General features: G+C 56.3%; 2 protein-coding genes across 2 annotated transcripts in view; both read right to left on the bottom strand.

The window, feature by feature from the left end:
* The window catches only part of MISP (mitotic spindle positioning), a 14,688-nt gene extending 10,762 nt beyond the window's left edge, over positions 1 to 3,926 (bottom strand). Inside the window, exons 1-3 of the mRNA XM_006898019.1 lie at positions 2,234 to 3,926; positions 1,655 to 1,806; positions 495 to 533 (exon numbers count right to left, since the gene is read on the bottom strand). Coding sequence (XP_006898081.1) covers positions 495 to 533; positions 1,655 to 1,806; positions 2,234 to 3,926 — 1,884 coding nt within the window. The remainder of the gene's footprint in view (positions 1 to 494; positions 534 to 1,654; positions 1,807 to 2,233) is intronic.
* Positions 3,927 to 11,956: 8,030 nt separating this feature from the next.
* PALM (paralemmin) overlaps positions 11,957 to 18,133 on the bottom strand; it is a 29,101-nt gene continuing 22,924 nt past the window's right edge. Inside the window, exon 10 of the mRNA XM_006898020.1 lies at positions 11,957 to 12,486. Within this exon, the coding sequence (XP_006898082.1) occupies positions 11,957 to 12,486 (530 nt within the window). The remainder of the gene's footprint in view (positions 12,487 to 18,133) is intronic.

An 18,133-nucleotide genomic window follows, 5' to 3' on the forward strand; every position in this document is an offset into this window, starting at 1 on the left:
GGGAGGGGGAGGAGGGAGGAGGAAGGGTGGGGGAAGAAAGGGAGAGGGAAATGGAAGCGGAGGACGGGGATGAGGACAAGAAGGGAGAGGAAGGGAGGAGGAAGGGCATGAGACCGAGGAGAGGAAAAGAATGGGAGGCCGAGGGAAAAGAAGGAAGTGGAGAAGTAGAAGAACTGGGGAGAAGAAAGAGGCAGAGAAGGAGGGGAGGGAGGCAGATGGACAGGGACAGGGAAGGGAGCAGGGGAGAGGAGGGGAGGTGGAAGAAGGGGAGAGGGAGGGGGTAAACGGGGGGAAGGAGAGCCAGGAGAGGAGGAGAGGGGAGCTGGAAGAAGAGGGGGGGAGGGGGAGGAGGGAAAGGGAGGGAGGGGAGCTGGGAGAGGAGGGTGAAAACCACTCCCTCCCCTGCTCAGGAGAGAGGCATGGTGGCCCTCAGGGCACGCAGGTAGGCTAAGCAGGGAGCCCTGGTGCAGGGAGGCTGGGGCAGGGACCCTCACCTCTGAGTTGACGTGGTCCGAGGGGTCGATGCCAGCGTACTGTGGGGAGGAAACACACGGAGACAATGGCTCTGCCTCCACTGAGCCAGGAACTGGACACAGCTACTCTGGCCCCACTTGGGGGAAGGGAAGGTGCCCCCAACCCACCACAGCCCTGAAGGCCCCTGAGCACCCATTCAAAGCCATCACCCAGCTGTCCTCTGCTTGTTCTCACTGAATAAGAACGTGAGGGGCTCAGGGGTGCTGACCTGCTGGAGCTGGGCACCCAGCACTCCTTCCACCCTCGCAGGGTGGTCGAGGGGGCTGCTCTGGCATCTTGTGCAGATTACAGAGGAAGAGACTAAGGGTCTGAGAGGAGCCATGGTCTGCCAGGGGCACACAGCTGCTAAGCCACAGAGCTGGGACTTGAACCTGTGTTGCCATCCGAGACAGGGTGGCTTGGCATGTGGACAGGCTTTGTTCAAGTCCCAGAGCAGGACCACAGGGGCACTTGGCCTGGACCTCAGCTCCTTCTTGCCCCGGCAGGCCTGAGACTTTGATGGGGACAGACAGCCCCACCTCCAGCAGCTTGGCCTCTAGGGCACAGCCCAGTGTGCTGGCCCTGTCTGACATGGAGTAGACCATGACCCCATCACCAGCAGGCAGTGAGAGGATGGATAGTCTCTCTGTGACCCTATTTCCAGCAGGCAGTGACCTCTGAATGCATGTGTGTGGCCGTCACAGGTGTCAGGATATGGCCAGTTGTGGGAAGCCAAATATCACATGAAATATTAATTATAAACCTAATGCTGTATCAGGATATGAGGGAGGTTCAGATACAAGCTGGAATTCCCCGAGACAGGTCACAGGGGTCAAGCACCAACACAGACATTCAGATGTCTTCACAGTTCTTGGATGGTATTTGCTGACCCCTCCCTCCTGAGTTAAGCATAAGGTTTTCAATAGAAAGAGCTTAGCTTCCTTTGCATAGAATTTGCTGTGATTCGCTCCCTGACAATTCTCAGTAAAGTCACAGGGAAGCTGGGTTGGGGCTTCAGTCTTAGAGCTGTTCACCCCCTGCTTTCCTCTCTCTGCTCTTCCTCTCCGTCCTGGTGTCCCTGTCTGTCTGTGTTCCTGATTTACAACAATCAGGCCTTGGGGACAGGGGTGTCCAGTCTCACCCACTGGTGGTGACCTTTCCTCTGCCATGAAGCGTCCTTTGGGAGGGCTTCCAGGGGCTCAGCCTCAGCATCCACTGTCCACACGAGGCCCGAGTGCAGGTGGACAGGGGAGAAGGTGAACGGTTCAGACACGGAGTAGCTGCCCGTGACACCTGCAGGTTGGAGGTAGGAAGGGGCATCATGCAGGGCTCAGAGCGTTGGGCAGATCACTGGCCAAACCCAAGTCCAGAACAGAGAGTCCCTGGCCACAGAGTTGGAGTGGCCTGGACAAGTGGCCACAGACAGAGGAGACTCAGGACAGAGTGACCAAACCAGCCGCTCAGCAGACAGATGTGGAACAAGCTTTCAAGGTGTAAAGGCCAAAAGGACACTGAGGTAAAGAAGTAGACACTGCCAGACACATAGTGATAAGCCATTTAACCAAAGGGCAAAGCAGACACCTCCCTCACTGCCCACCGCCCAAGTGGACAGGTCAGGCAACAGGGCAAAGGGAGTGGGGGACCCCACTGGACAGCCCAGGCCCCTCTTCAGTCCCCCAGCTTTGGAGAGCCTCTCCCGGCCTGTCCCAGCCTTCCTCACCGGACGCGCGGGAGGAGGCCCTGGAGTGCTGGTCCCAGGCGTCCTGGTCCTCCGCCTGATCCTCGCCAGGGTCCTCGTCTGCGGGCGTGGGGCAGAACACCTCCGGAAAGAGGGCCGCCCTGCGCTCCTCTGCCACCTCGCGCTCCCGCCGCAGCGCGCTCTCCACCTCCCGCTCCAGGAGCTCCGATGACGCGGACCTGTGCAGCCGCATTGCGGGCGCCTCGGCTGCCTCCCAGCCCCGGGCCCGGGGGACCTCAGGCTGCTTCACATCGGGCACCCCGAAGCGCAGGGGCCGCAGGCGGAAGTACTGAGGGCGCACAATGGCCCCGCCGGAGGGAGGGGGTCCCCGCAGGGCCTTCGAGCGCTCCTGCTTTGCGCTCGAGGGGCTTGCGGAGGACTTAGAGGTGAGCAGCTGAGACCCCCTGGCCTTCGGAGAGGCCTGTGCCTTCTCCTCGGGTGTGGACAGAGGACTGGGCCTGGCTGGGCGGTCCCGCCTAGGGGGCTCTGAGCTCAGGTATGGCTCATAGGCGCTGAACGGAATTCGGCTGACCCGTCTCACCTCTGGGGCAGTTTCCACGGTGCTGGTGTTCGGGACCAGGTCCAGGATGGAGTCGGAGCTGAAGGCCCGCCTGAGGCTGGGCTGGGGGTCGCTGGAGGACCAGTCGGGTGTGGCCGGCCTAACCCCCTGCAACCCCTGCCGCCGGTGGTCCTCCTCACGCAGCGTCTCCTGCACCATGTCCCGTTGCACATAGAGCGATGGGCGGCCCCTCTCTCGCCGCGGAGCAGGGGCCAGACCCACGGTGGCCAGCAGCGACCTGGTGGGAATCTCTACCAGCTCCTGGTGGCCGGCCTTGGGCTGCAGGCCTCGTTGTTCCCGCAGGTCAGCCTCGCGCTCCTGGGCCAGCCGGATCTCGCGCTCAATAGGGGTCTCCTGGGCACGAGGTGGAGACACCGCTGTGGGCTGGTCACCAGGTGGGCGGGCAGCAGGGACACTGAGCACAGCTGATGAACTGCGGACCCTCCTGTCTTCTGCCACCTCCTTCACGTGGGGCCGCGTAGGGACCCCATAGCCGTTGGCCAGGTGGAGCCCATCTGAGACCTTGGGGGCCTTGCTGATCCCTAAGGCGGCACCCCCAGGGTCCTCCAAGCGCCAAGGCTTCTGAGGAGTCCCCGTGTTGGCCTGCTCCAGGTTCAGGAACTGCCTTCGAGCTGCCAGGAAGTCGATTTGCTCGGTGTCCACCACGGGCTCCGGCAGAGTGCGAGCCAGGGCCCCATCCACCTGGTCAGTGGAGCTGCGCTGCGTGGCCACTGTGCCACGCCTCCTGACCACCTGGTTCTGGATCACAGCCTGCCGCTCTCGCTCCAGGTCACTCAACCACCTGGGGGACGCGCCCCTGACACTGTCCAGGTGGTCAGCATTCAGCCCCTTGTCCTTGTCACTGGTGTGGAGTGGCCGTGAGGACAGCAGGTCAGGGGTGGCATGGAGGTTGTGGGGCCTTCCAGCCTTCTCTGTGTCCAGTTGAGTCCCATGGTCACTGGGCCAGATGAATGTCTCATCCTGGCCCCCACCCGTCACCTCGGGCCCCACACCCACCAGCTGGAAGGAGTAGCTAATGTCCTCATCGAACACCTGGCTGGTGACGCGAGGCGAGTGAGGGATGCCAAAGATGGGATATCGAGTCACTCGGTCCATGTCCTCAGGCCCCTAGAGAGACCTTCCTTCGGTGGACCCTGGGTGCACTAAGGGAAGGAGAACAGAGCTATGTTATGTGGTGGACAGCACTCCCAGAAGACAGTTGATACCCTCAGCGGTTCTGTGGACGAGACCTGGTTCAGGGACATGGGCGTTTCCCTTCAGATGCTGTCCATTAACCCACTTCTTCATGCCGAGCGGCTGTCCCTTGCGGAGAAGGATGGGGCAGATACAGACTCCAGGGCCCAGGCACCCCAGAGCTTGCAGAGAGGTAGGCACAGTTCCTCTCCCAGGTTCAGGGTGCTTCAGACCCCTAGAACGCAAGAGACAATTCTGCCCCATGGACACCACCTCCTGACTGGTTCACAGAGAGCTCAGTGGCTCAGTACAGCCACTCACATGACCCCATCCTCTGACCCCCACCAACTGTAATTGGTTCAACCTCTGAGGCTGGTCTGCAGGATTCTGTTCTCTGGCCTGTTCTGTGGATGGTTTGTAAGTGGGGAGGGTGAGCACCAGGAGGTCATGTCCCCGTCGTCCAGCTTGAGCTAGAACAAACCCAGTAATCACCTGGCCACTCGAAATCCAGATACAACCCCTGGTAGCCTGCACGGGAGAGAGTGCCACCTCAACGAGGGGCCACCTTATGTATGGCAGGGTCATCTCATGGCCAGGCCACCTCACTTCAGGGCCACCTCACAGCCAGGACTCCTCACTTCAGGGCCACCTCACTTCAAGACCACCTCACAGCCAGATGACCTCACAGCTGGGCCACCTCACTTCAGGGACACCTCACAGCCAGGCCACCTCACGGCCGAGCCACCTCATAGGGTCTGCAAGCTGTGCGCTGCACCAAGGAGTGTCAGGGCAGGTGCTCTGGGTCAGGACAAAGACGGGCCTTGGTTACCTGCTGGAGGGTCAGCTATGAATCTTCTCTGGTTTGGCAGAGAGGACATTTATAGAAGCCCCATCTTTCTTTTTTGGAGTGATAGGTGAGTTCACACTCCCTAGATTCTTAACAGCTTTAGTCTGCTTGGCTCCACAGTCAACACTCTTGGAACCAGCAGCCAGGAAATTAAAAAACATACTGAGGTGGGAAAGCCGGCTGTCAGAGACTTCCCCAAAGAACTTAAAAGCAATAATGTCAGTCTGGAGACTAAGATGCGCCTGATCCAGGCCATGGTCTTTGCAATCTCCTGCTATGCATCAGAGAGCTGGACACTGACTAGGGAGGAGAGAAGAATTGATGCCTTTGAGCTGTGGTGTTGGAGAAGAGCATTGAATATACCATGGATTGTTAAGAGAATGAACAGGTTCATCCTGAAAAGGGTTAAACCAGGTTGCTCCTTGGAGGCAAGGATTCTGAAGTTTCATCTGACATACTTTGTACATGCTGCAAGGCGTGGAGTCCCCAGTCCTTGGAGAGGGACGTCATGCTTGGGAGAGTAGAGAGACAGCGCAGGAGAGGAAAACCCTCAATGACATGGATCAATTCAGTGACTAGGGGAGTAGGGGTAGGTGTGTCGGAGATGGTGATTGGCACAGGACAGACCAGGGTTTAGGGCTGTTGTACATAGGGTCGCTATGAGTCGCAGGTGACTCGACGGCACATAACAACAACAAAAAGCTTTGGTCAGTGACCACATACTTGACCTCTGCACTACCAGAGCTCCTTAAACTGACACCAAGAACAAAACAAACCCACCCTCCAGTCTGTCCTGTCCATGGCGACCCTCCGCCAGACCTCAGAGACCATGTGTCAAACCAGGCTGCAGGTTTGAACCACTAACCTTGTAGTGTGTGCCCCCACGTGACACAATAGACCACAGGGCACAGACACCAAAAAGCCCATGGCTGCCCCGTCACGCCCGACTCCCAGCCACCCTCCCTCAGGTTCTGGGGCCTGGGATCTGCCCACGGAACATCAAGTGAATTTGAACTGAAGACCTTTTGACGAGCAGTCAGCCACAATGCACTGCGCCACCAGAGTGCTTCTACAGCAGTATCTGAGCCCCTGGATCCTGCCTGAATCCCTGTGCTTCCGCTACTGACCGGGACCTCGCCCTCTGCCTGACACAGTCCAGTATCCCAGGTTCTGTCCCCTGCTATCAAGTGCCCCCCACGCAGTCCCCTGCATTGGATCAGTCAGATGCCCCCCAAAAGTCCTCTCCATGCCCTGCCCCCTCTCCTGGACATGGACACCCCCCACCGCATCTACAGGGGAACTTCTCTTTTTTTTTTTCTATAATTATATTTTATTAATTTTCATAAACATTTACAGAGATTTTGGGCTTCCACTCATTCATTGTTGCACTATTCTCTCTACCCTCCTCCCAGTTTGTTCTTGTCCAAATGCCACAGTGCTTGTCAAAGCCAGGAACTTCTCTTTTGCTCACCTGTGCACAGGGTCACCCAGCAGCTCACACCACGAGACTCCAGCCCTCGGCTCCCACACCTGTTCACTCCCCACACCTGCCCATCTCAGAAGCTGGAAGGAAGACACCTTGGACCTTGTCCTCGGCCAGGGAGGGGCCATCTCCCCTTGAACCAGTGCCCTGGGGAGCCCGCCCTTCTTCTAGGAGTCCAGCTTCCTTGTGAGCCCTCTCCAGGAACTTTCTGGAAGGTTATGCACCTGCTCTCACCCCTCTACAGTTCCTGGCACCTCCAGGGTAAAGTTCTCATGCCTGGTTCCTCAAGGCCTCTGCTGGCCTCCGTCCAAGCCCCAAGCTGCAAGTGCCCCACCCAAGTCCTGACCTTCTCGGACCCTCATCCTACCGTCCCCACCCCCACCCCCGGCCTCCTTTACAGCACACATAGGACACCTATCCTGGGAAGGCCCCTAGATTGTGCTTTCTCTGGGAGTGTCATTTCCTGCCACCCACTGACCAGGTCTGAGGGGTAGAGTCTCTCCTTTTCACAGCTACGAAGCATCATCGACAGGGTGAGTATCCTGTCCCTGGCCTCATCAGAGCCGCTATTCACACCTGCCACCTGGACAGCGTCCACTCTTAGAAAAAACCCATTGCCATCGATTCAGAACCCACCCACAGCTGACCCTCCAGGGGCTCAGAGGCTGTAAATCACAGAGGAAGGTGCTGCCCATCTATCTCTCCCTTGGAGCCGCTGGTGGTTCAAACCCCAGAGAAGCTCAGCTCCTGGGCTATCAGCTCAGCTTGCAGTGGTCAGGCCCTAGAGCTTCCCCTCAGAAGCAAACGTACGTGTCCTTCCAGGGCCAGGTGGCTCATAATGCGGCAACCTGGAAAACAGGCAATTGGGGGCTTGGGGGCGGGCTGGGGCATTTTGGAGGTGAGCCGCTTTGTGGAACACTGTGACGGGTGGGAGCAGCCATGGGTCCGCTTTCGTGCAAAGTGCAGCCAGAACCAAGCCTGCCTGGCCTGGGTTCTCCTGAGCCCTGGGGACTGTCCAGAGGCTCTCTCAGTTTCTAGGAGAAGATTGCCTGCTTCCTATGCAGCACCTCAGCCAACTGCCCCACACTCTCCATGGACTGAGCCTTCGCGCACTGGACCATGGGCCCCAGTTAGTTCCAGCCCAAGGCAACCCTGTTCCCGAAGCTGGGGCCCTTCACTGAGCAGACTGTCCACCTTCCTCCCTCAGACCCACTGGTGGATTTGAACCACTGACCACTCAGCTGGCACTGACATAGAGCGACACATTTGTCCACTGCGGCAGATATTCAGGGAAGTGGAAGTAACTGGGACATGGCGGGGTGGGGTGGAGATTAAAGTGCCTGATGCTAATTGATAGGAGCCCCCCAGCCTCTCACGGGGGAGGAACGGGGGCATTCTTCTGCCAGAGTGCCTAGGCACCACCCTGCCCTCCCCCCACAGTTGTGGGGCGCTTGCTAAGCATCTCCTGTCCGCTCCAGTCACCCGAGGAAGAAGTCTGGAGACCAGGCGTCTGTGCCGGACCTGCGGCCCCCCAGCATTAAAGGGTTACGCTTGACGTGGGGAACCCCTGACCCCAGGACTCAGGTTAAGGCTCTGGCCACCCTTCAGTTGGATCAGACCTCAGGCTCCAGATGTGGGGCAGTTACTGCCCAACGTCCAGCCAGCCTGCAGGTCATCTCCCCAGCTGGGGACGCAGGACCAGTGAGACTCAGCACCCCTCATGGAGACAGACCTCCAGGTTCAGGTCTGAATCCCCAGCAGGCCTCACAGGGCCCAGGAACCCCGCTCCCGCAGGTGAGGCCAGGAGCACAGAGAGCCCGAAGTCTGCAGCTCCAGTGTCCAGAGCAGCACCTCCTCCACGCCAGCCCTCAGCTGGGCCAGGACAAGAGGCGTGCCAGACCACAAACACCAGCTCCTGAGGGTCCCACAGGAAAGACGGTGCCAACCAACACCACAGGACCCTCCCCACACGCAGGTCCCTCACCTCACAGGACCCTCACCACACACAGGTCCCTCACCACACACAGGTCCCTCACCACACACAGGACACTCACCTCACAGGACCCTCAGCCCATGAAGAACCCTCACAGGACACCATCCCTCACAGGACATGACTGCCCACAGGACCTCAGCCCACACAGGACCCTGACCTTCACCCTCACAGGACACTCACCCCTCCTAGTGCTTCCTCTACTCACATCCCCCATCTGACAAAATCTTTGCACCTAGAGGACCTCACCTGCCTCAAGACCGCGTCTCCATTCCATACTCCACAGAGTCACCTGCCATGACTGGACCCCTCCTCACCCAGAACCACCCCCCACCACAACCCCCTCTCCTCACAAGACTGTTCTCGCAGGTTCCCACCGCACACAGAACCTCCTCCCTTCACTGGACTCCCTCCACACAAGACCCTCACATCATCCCTTCTCACAGTACTCCTTCCCTTCACTGAGCCTCCCCAGCACCTCCTCCTCTAACTCGGCTCACCCCACACTGCACCCCTACCCATTTCATACTCTCCTGTCATCCCAGGGCCAGCCTACCTGCTGCCCAGACCCCGAAGCTCAGGGTGTGTCCCACTTCCAGGATCCACGGAGGCCTCCTGCCTGCCCACCCCACCCACCAGGTTGCCAGGGCACAGAGGCCCCGCCCAGGGTGGCAGGTGCACCCCTCTGCGGCCCCACCGGCCGGGAGACAAAGTCCAGGGAGAGAGAGAAAGCCAATACCACAGGGTGAGGTGGGTGTGGCAGGCACGGTGCCACAGAGACTGCCCTTGGCAGGGGCCTCCACACCGCATAGACCAGCCGCCCTGGTCTCCTACCACCAGAGGACCCCCATACCCAGGCATGGACCTCCAGACCCAGAGGCAGGCTCAGTACCCTTACACCAGCTGAGCCCAGAGCCTGCTTTTTCATCTGGCCCCTTCCCCCAGACAGTCCTTTCCTGGAGCTCTGTGGAGGCCACCAGGTCTCGGTCCAGACCTCCCTGAACTTCTAGGAGCCCTGGTTTCCAAAAAAAGCTCAGCTGCTTCCCCCAAGGCCACTGGAAGAAGTCACCAAGATGTGTCCTCAAAAATAGCCCAACAATCAAAATATCAGAAAAATGCTGGTTGAACAGGCCAGGCCCAGGGCCACCGGCCTCCCAGGCAAGGACACTGAGATGGGCAGTTGATCTCCTGGGGCGAGGGGGCTCTGCCTTCCATCTCACCTGCCCACAAGCTGGGGCTCCACCTGACCTACCTGTGGGGCCCCTCTGAACCTCAGTTTCTTCTTTCTTCTAACAAGTCCCTAGACCGGAAGCTGCTCAGGTTAGAGAGGGCAGGGAGCTGCATGAGAGTTTGAGGAGAATCTGGGCTGTGGGCTCAGCTCAGAGTAACATCATCAAACCTGGAGTGCACATCCTCACTGCTCTACCCTACAGCCTTTCAAGTACTTCATCCCCGATATACAGATATGGAAACTGAGGCATGGAAATCTTTATAATACTGACCAAAGCATAGGGTGGTCAGTAGATCTGAGCCAGAGGTGCCCGCCCCTCTTTGCCCTACAGTCGTCACCTCCCCATTAGTCAGAGTGGGAAACTGAGGCCCAAATTGACCGAAGACAGGTGGTCAGCAGCAGCTCCAGTCGTGGGGACACCTCCCTAGACCAGCGTCCCACTCAGAGCTCACAAACTCCATACGAGAGGGGAAACTGAAGCTCAGAGGGGTTTGACCTGACCAGGGTCGCACTGACAGAGTCTGGGTCAATCTTCGCTCATGGCCCAGGGTGGGAGGTTCTGGGGAAGCCCCTCCTCAGCAAAGGGGGCCTCACTGACCAAGGGCAGTGTCGGGACAGGCGCAGGGCTCAGGCATCCTCCATGGGAACCGGACGCAGTTTATACCTTCTACCCTCCAGCAGCTATTAACCTCCCACTCGGCTTACCTTGCCAGTTGCTGCTCAGGTGGACACAGGTATAGGTGGGCAATGGAGTCAGGAGCCAGATGGGGAACCCACCAACGTCTACACCAGCAGAGGATGGCCCTAGCCCAGGGGCTGCCTGCCTCTTATGTCTCCTCCACTGCACCCAGGCCCCACCCTCTGCCTGGACACGCCCTCCACACCCAGAGGAGGCCCAAGAACTCCAGGGACTCGCGCTGTTCACACTATTTATTTGCTTCTCTGGGAAGGTCAAGAACATCGGGGGCCTTGTTGCACATCAAAAGCAGAGAGGGGGCCACAAGGTCACTTCAGCAGAGGTCACAGGTTGAGGGGCTCAGGGCAGAGGGAGGAAGAGGAGGGGTCCACAGGTGCTGCCCAGGGCACCCCCAAGGGAGGGCCTCTTCTCCCAGCTTCCAGGAGTGCCTGAGCCAAGGCTGCAGGCAGGCTCCGGTCAGCAGCGGCCCTTGCCCTGCTAAAACTGGGGGTGGCAACAGGACCAAGATGTGGTCTGGACCCTGGGCATCAGGCAGGAAGTCCCCAGGGAAGGGGACAAGACATGGCCTGGGTCCTGGGCACCAGGCTGGAAACCCCCAGGTAAGGGGACAAGATAGTGCCTGGTGGTTCAAAGCCAGCATGTGACAGGAGGGTGTCTGTGAGAATGTGCATGAATGTGCCTCTGGGAACGAGAGTGGCTGCCCTCAGGGGAGCCCCTCACCCCTTCCAGGGAGAAAGGGCAGGAAGTGGGCTCACACCAGACTGGGCAGCAGATAGGGGTCTCCTGCCCTGGGATCTTCCCTGCCAGGGCTGTGTACCCCACTCTGGTACCTGCAAACGCTCCAAACCCTGCAGGACTGGTGAGGAGGGCCTGGTCTGGGGTGTGGTGAGTGGGGGACCCAGGACCCTGGCCTATGCAAACTGGAGAAGAGGCCAGAGAGTGGTCCCCAGGATCCCCAAATTAGCACCAGGAGGAATGAGGGCCTGGTGGGGGTGGGGAGTTTGGACCGAAGTGACTCACAGGGTCCATACCTCAGGCAGGGGCCTCACAAAGGCGCCTGGCACACCCCGTAAAGACAGCCAAGGCTACAGACCCACAGTGTGTTCCTAGGGCCTTCCTCCACCTCCCCAGGCTCCGTGACCCACTGACCAGGCGCAGAGACGAGGGGGGGGGGCCCTCACATTGGGCTGGTTGTCCAGGGTACCCCATCCCAGGACCATGGGCCCCGCTGCCCCCACAGACTCTGGCAGGAGTCCCAGCACCCAAGGCCCATTTTAAGGGTCTTCTCGGGGAGCTCCTCCCTGGCCGGCCTTGCTCTAGGTCACCTCGTGGAAGGCAGGTACGAGAAGGAAGCCCAGAGGATGAGGGGCTGCCGAGGCCACGGCATGGCCACGCCACAGCCAGCCAGCAGGCAGCGCACCAGCCGCTCTGTGGGGCTGCCAGGTGAGGGGCAGGGCCCTTGTTTTGGGGAAAGTGGGTCTGTGGATGCCTCCCTCCCCCCAAGGCTCAGTGCCGGCTTGGTGGTTCAGGATGGGTGTGGGGGGTGGTGGCAGAGTGGGGGACCCTGTCCCTCTCTTCCCAGAATTAGGAAACTCAGAAGGAAGTGACCACACCGCGCGTCCTGGGCCCCTGGCAGCAGGTGCAGGGTGGGCTGGCGCCGGGAGGTGACTCAGAGGGGGGCCAGGGTCTGGGGGCCAGGCCAGCTCACATGACTGAGCAGCATTTACAGCGCTGCTTCTTCAGGTCGAGGTCCTGGGGGTCGCTGGCGGGAGCCTCGGGCCCCATCTGGCTCTCCTCCTTGACCCCGGTGGTGGCCGGGGGCTCAGCCGTGCTACCATTGGGTGGTGCTGGCTCCTTGGGGCCTGCCATGTCCCCGATGACCACCAGCTCAGCGGTGACCGTGTCCTGGAGGCCCAGCACCTTCTTGGTCTCGGCCTCATCCTCCACGTTCTGGTACCCCATGAAGATCATGGTGACCGGGGGCTCCTGGCCTGGCTGCACCCCCGGGGGACCTGACGTGGCCTCGCCAGGCTGGGCCTGCACTCCAGTGATCTCCCTTCGGATTGGTGTGGTCCGGGCGGCCTCCTCTGTGGGCCCCCGGGGCTCTGCTGGTCCAGCTGTGGACCCGGCCTCACTCAGCGTGACCTCATCAGCCTTGTGGATGAGATCGTCCACCTCGGAGGAGGTCAGCGGGTGGATGCCGTCCTCCACAGAGCCATCCACGGCGTGAACCACTGGAGGGAGAGAGAGTGGGAGGTTAAGCAGAGCCTCAGGGAGAGTGAAATGACCGTCCCAGTCACCCCAGGACCTGGGGGGCTCAGGCTCCTGACAGCATTCTCAGGGGCTGGGAAAGCGGGACGAAAGGAGCTGGGGTCTCGGTGGCCCGGGTTCCCCGGTCAGCCAGCCTCAATCACTCGTAGCTCAGCTCAGCTCTAATTGCCACTGAAGATGGTGAATTCTGAGACTCAGAGACAGAGGTCATGGCCCAAGGCCACATGTCTTGTCAGGGCAGGAGGCCTGTCTGTGTCTGAACTGAGACCCTTCTTATGTGAGAAGCAGGAGCCTGAGGCCGGTGACATCCCAGGGGTGTGTCTGTTCAATTCTTGGGTTTATGGGAATCGTTCACTCAGGCTTCTTTACTATTAAACTCAATGTGATGGGTTGGATTGCGCCTTCCAAAAATGTAGAGTAAACTCTATCCTCATCGGGACGATCGGCCATCACAGACATTTCCAAAGTGCAAGGATGTCGGCTTAAATACTAAGGTGCCGCTGACCCAAGTCACAGCATTTTCTGTTGCTTTGTACATATGGGGGAGGTGGACACTGAAGCCAAGGAGAATCGACGCCTTTGAGTTGTGGTGGTAGAGAAGAGTACAGAATATTCCTTCTCAGGTCAAAACAATAAGCACACCTGTCTCATGGGAAATGCAGCCAGGGTGCTCCTTGCAGGCGAGGATGGAGAACTTGGTCTTACAAACACCGGGCAGGCCATCAGGAGGGCCAGTCCTTGGAAAAGCAGGGGGGTCAGAGAAATGGGAAAATCCCTGCCAAGATGGATGGACTGACACAGTGCTGGTACAACGGGGATGGTGGCACAGGGCCGAGGTCCCCAAGTTCTCAGGGTCACATAACACCAGGCCTGGGCTTGGGATCCTACTTGGGAACAGCTGCCAGTGTGAGGTTACAAGGCCAGATTCGTGTGGGGTATATTTCGAGTGGACCTCTCTTGAATAAACATGTAAAAGGAGTTTCATCGTTGTTAGCTGCTGACGAGTCGCATATGACTCAAAGTGACTCTGTGAACAACAGCCCGGAGAGAGACTGTCCCGTGTTGTGCGTCTTCACCATCTCCGGCTGCTCAAGCCCTCTACTGCAGTCACCATGTCAGTCCATCTGGTTGAGGGTCTTCCTCTCTTTCACTGACCCTCCACTTCCAAACATGATGTCCCTTTCCAAGGGATAGCCCCTCCTAGCAACATGTCCAAAGTACATGAGCTGAAACTTCACATCTTCTTTGCCTTCATGGAGCATTCTGGCTGCACCCGTTGGGCATTCATCACTCTTCTCCAACATCACAATTCAAGGCAGCAATCCTTCTGTCATCCTTACTCATTGTCCCGATCTCAGATGCATAGCAAGGGACTGAAAAGAATGCGGTCTGAATCAGGTGCTCCTTAGTCTTCAAACTGACTTCATTACTCTTGAGTATTTTGGAGAGGTCCCTGACAGCAGATTAGCCCAAAGCAATACATCTCCTGATCTCTTGACTGTTGGTACCAACAGTGCAAGGAGTTTGAGTGGAAGAAAAATACCAAGCACGCTAGGATTTCTTAGACGAGAATTTAAAAAGAGGCAAGGACTTTGCTGTACATCTAACACAGAGAGTGAGAGCCTTCCCCCAGGGTGGGACACTAACTTAAGACCTCTACTCTCCTAAACGGTGAACAGAGACAGTATTTCTGCTTGCTAAATCCACTCATTTATGATCCTTCTGCTAGGGCAGTGCTGAGAAGCCAAAGCACGCCCCAAGGGCTGCACAGGCTGCCTCTGCGCTCTGCTTTGGCCGCATCCAGCGGATCAGAACACACCATTCTCTTTCAAGAGTTATAATAGTGTGGACTGCACCACAGATCATTTTATTGCTTCTTTATCCAAGATTAACTCAAAAGGTTGTTTTTCAATTTTAAGGAGCAGAGGATTATAGTGAAGGAAGACAGCCCACAAAATAACATTTATAACAATCCTTATAACCTCCTTTCCCATTTAGGACACAGCCATGTGATGAAAATGTTCTTACCACAAGATAAAGGTAAATAACCCAGTTGAAAAATGGGCACAGAATATGAAGACACTTCACCAAAGAAGACATTCAGATGGCAAACACACATGAAGAAATGTTCAAAATGCCTAGCTCTAAGAGAGATGCAAATCAAAACAACTATGAGATATCATTCACCCCAGTAAGAATAGCAAAATTTAACAGAACAGCAAGCACAAATGCTGGCGAGGTTGCAGAGAAACTGGAACCTTTATTCACTGTTGATGGGAGTGTAAAATGGTGTAACCACTATCAAAGGTTGTATGGCACTTTCTCAAAAAGTTGCAAATAGAGATACCATTTGACTCAGCAACTCCACTACTGGGAATATACCGCAAAGAAACTATAACTGGCACCCAAGCAGGTATATGCACACCCATGTTTATTGCAGCTTTGTTCACAATAGCAAGGAGCTGGAAACAACCTAAGCGCCCATCAACAAACGAATGGGTAGAGAAGCTGTGGTATATTCACACAATGGAATACTACACTGCACTGAAAAACAAGGAATTATTCAAAATGGGTGATCCTGGAGGACATTATGCTGAGTGAAATATCTCAGTCACAGAAGGACCAATATTGCATAGTGCCACTGTTGTAAAACAGGACTGACATCAGGGTTGGGGCGGGGGGGAGATTGAGAAAGATGGGATAAATAATATATACTGCATTGAAACAGATGAGGGAGAAAACTGTCTTAAAAAGGATATATGATTAGGTATTATTGTCATGATGGGAGTCCAGAATGAAGACTGAATAGTGGAGTTGGGGGGAGGGATTGTGTAACAATGAAAGAATTTTACTTTTCAAAGAGAAGAACAAAGTGGGGGGGAGAGGTGGGCAGGGAGAAAAGTGCAACAATAAATGAATGGAAATGCAAAGTCCCTGTAAACTTTCATTAAAATTATTTTTTTAAAAAAGGGAAAAAATCAAATTCACAAGAGAGAAAAAAAAAAAAAAGAAGAAAACGTTCTTCTGTGCCTGAATGAGGGACACTTGCTAAAGTGTTTTCAGAATCCAGCGTCACTGTCTCTGACCCGCAGTCACTCAGTGACACTGGCTGTATCTTGAGAGCTCAGGCGCAGGCATAGGCAAGAACTCCAGCTCTCAAGGCTCTCTACAAACACAGCTGTGCAGGATGCTTGGGAACAAGGCAGGGCCCAGGAACAGACACAAGTGCTTTCGATTTGCAAGTTCCTGAAAGGCAAGGCCTCACTTCAAGGCCTCGCAATGGACTTTGGGCTGGAAGCCCAAAGGTGGGGCATGCCAGAGTCTTGCAGAACCAGGTCCAAGGTTTCCCACTTGTTGTGGCCCCAAGACAGGAATCCTGGGTTCTCATAGAAATGGATCACTTTTCCATTGCTAAGCAACCAGAGTCCAATGAGCTGAGCCCTGACTCCCCAGGGACTCTGCGGGGCAGGTGATGGCGGCAGCTGAGAGTTAAGCTCTCCTCTGCCCTCTCCTGGCCCCTGGTGGACATTCTAGCCCAGCAGATGACCTGGGACTTGCTCAGTGCCTCACAGCTGCAGGAGGGCTGGAGCTGGGGTTTGATTCAGGCCTATAGCCAAGCCACGCTGGAGCATGGGCTGGGAGAGGACCCTTCTAGCATCTGGGTGCTCCAGAGGCCTAGGAAGCCTCTAGGAACAGACTTCAGGTACCAGGAGGCCCCCCACTTTACATACCAGGGCAGATATGAAACAACATCAGTCAAGAAAACACAGTATGGACAAGGACAGGGAACTGGAACCTGCCCCCACTGCTGAGGATGGACTGTGGTCCCCCCCACACCTACTGTCCTTTACGCTTTAGCCAAGTGACAGCTGTGGTATGGCAGTCACACCTCATCTGTAAGTCTTGGCTTTCACTGTAAGACCAGAAGTATGCAGGGGGTGGGGCTGTCAACTGCCAGTCACACATCACAGTTGTTATGTGCCATCGAGTCGTTTGTGACTCATAGCGACCCTATGTACAAGAACCCTAAACGCCGTTCTATCCTGTGCCAACCTCGCTGTCTCAAACACATTCATTCCCACCACTCCATTCACAGAATCGATGCATCTCATCGAGGGTCTTCCTCTCCTGCGCCGCCCCTCTCCAAGGACCAGTCCCTCCTTGCAACATGCCCAAAGTATGTCAGACGAAGCTTCAGAATCCTTGACTCCAGGGAACATTCTGGCTTCTCCCTCTCCAGGACAAACCTGTTTGTTCTCCTAGCAGTCCATGGTATATTTAACACTCTTCTCCAGCACCACAACTCAAACGGCATCAATTCTCTTTCTACCATCCCTATTCACTGTCCAACTCTCCAATGCATAGCATGTAATTGCAAAGACCATAGCCTGGATCAGGCGCACCTTAGTCTCCAGCCTGACGTCGTTGCACTTCAGTACTCTTGAGAGGTCCCTCACAGCTGACTTTCCCAATGCAATTCATCTCCTGAGTTCCTGGCTGCTGTTACCAAGAGTGTTGACTGCGGAGCCAAGCAAACTAAGACTGTTAACTATCTCAATCTCTTCACCATCCATACTGATGCTGCCAATTGGCCCAGTGGTGAGAATCTTTGTTTTCTTGATATTGAGCTTCAATCCATATAGGAGGCTGCAGTCCTTGACCTTCTGCAGCAAGCGCTTCAGGTCCTCCTCAGTTTCAGCAAGCAGGGTTGTCATCTGCATAACGCAGGTTGTTGATGATTCTTTCACCAATCCTGATGCCACATTCCTCCTCGTACAGCCCAGCATCTCGGATGATCTGTTCTGCATATAGATTGAAAAGGTATGGAGACAAAATGCATCCCTGATGGACACCTTTCTTGATTTTGAACCATCCAGTGTCTTCCTGCTCTGTTCTGACGACTGCCTCTTGGTCCAAGTATAGGTTTCGCATTAGCATGATCAAATGTTCTGGGATTCCCATTCTTCTCAGAGTCAGCCACAACTTGCTGTGATCCACACAGTCAAAAGCCTTTGCATAGTCAATGAAGCACAGATAGACATTCTTCTGGTATTCTTTGCTTTCTGCCAAGATCCATCTTACATTAGCTATAATATCCCTAGTACCGCGACCTCAATATCATATCACATCACAGTAGAAAAGTATAAGCAGGGTGTTGGTGATACAGTGACTAAAGAACATTCCTGGGGCCCAAAACTCCAATTCAAACACACCTCTTGCTCTGTACCTGATGGGACTGTTAAGACTGTGCCCTCCAGGCTTGCTGTGGTTCACTGGCTGGTGAACTGGGTTCGGGGCTTTTGCTGTTTCCCTGTGGATCTGGGCCTCCATGAATTGTTGCTGGCCCCGAAAGGGAGCACTTACACAGGCGCCTCTCATAGAAGCCCCGCCCATAGAGCCCCGCCCACAGGATATTATCAGATCCCCTCCAGAGCCCCGCCCACAGGCCCACATCTCCACAGAGCCCCACCCACAGCCCCGCCCATGGGACCCATCAGATCACATTTCCACAGAGCCCCGCCCACAAAGTACCCCTCTCCAGAGCCCCGCCCACAGGCCACCAGAAAGCCCCGCCTGTCCATAGAGCTCCACCCACAAAGCCTCATCTCC

Source organism: Elephantulus edwardii, unplaced genomic scaffold (assembly GCF_000299155.1).
Source record: "Elephantulus edwardii isolate Elephantulus edwardi_28Jun2011 unplaced genomic scaffold, EleEdw1.0 scaffold00217, whole genome shotgun sequence".
Lineage (NCBI taxonomy): Eukaryota > Metazoa > Chordata > Mammalia > Macroscelidea > Macroscelididae > Elephantulus > Elephantulus edwardii.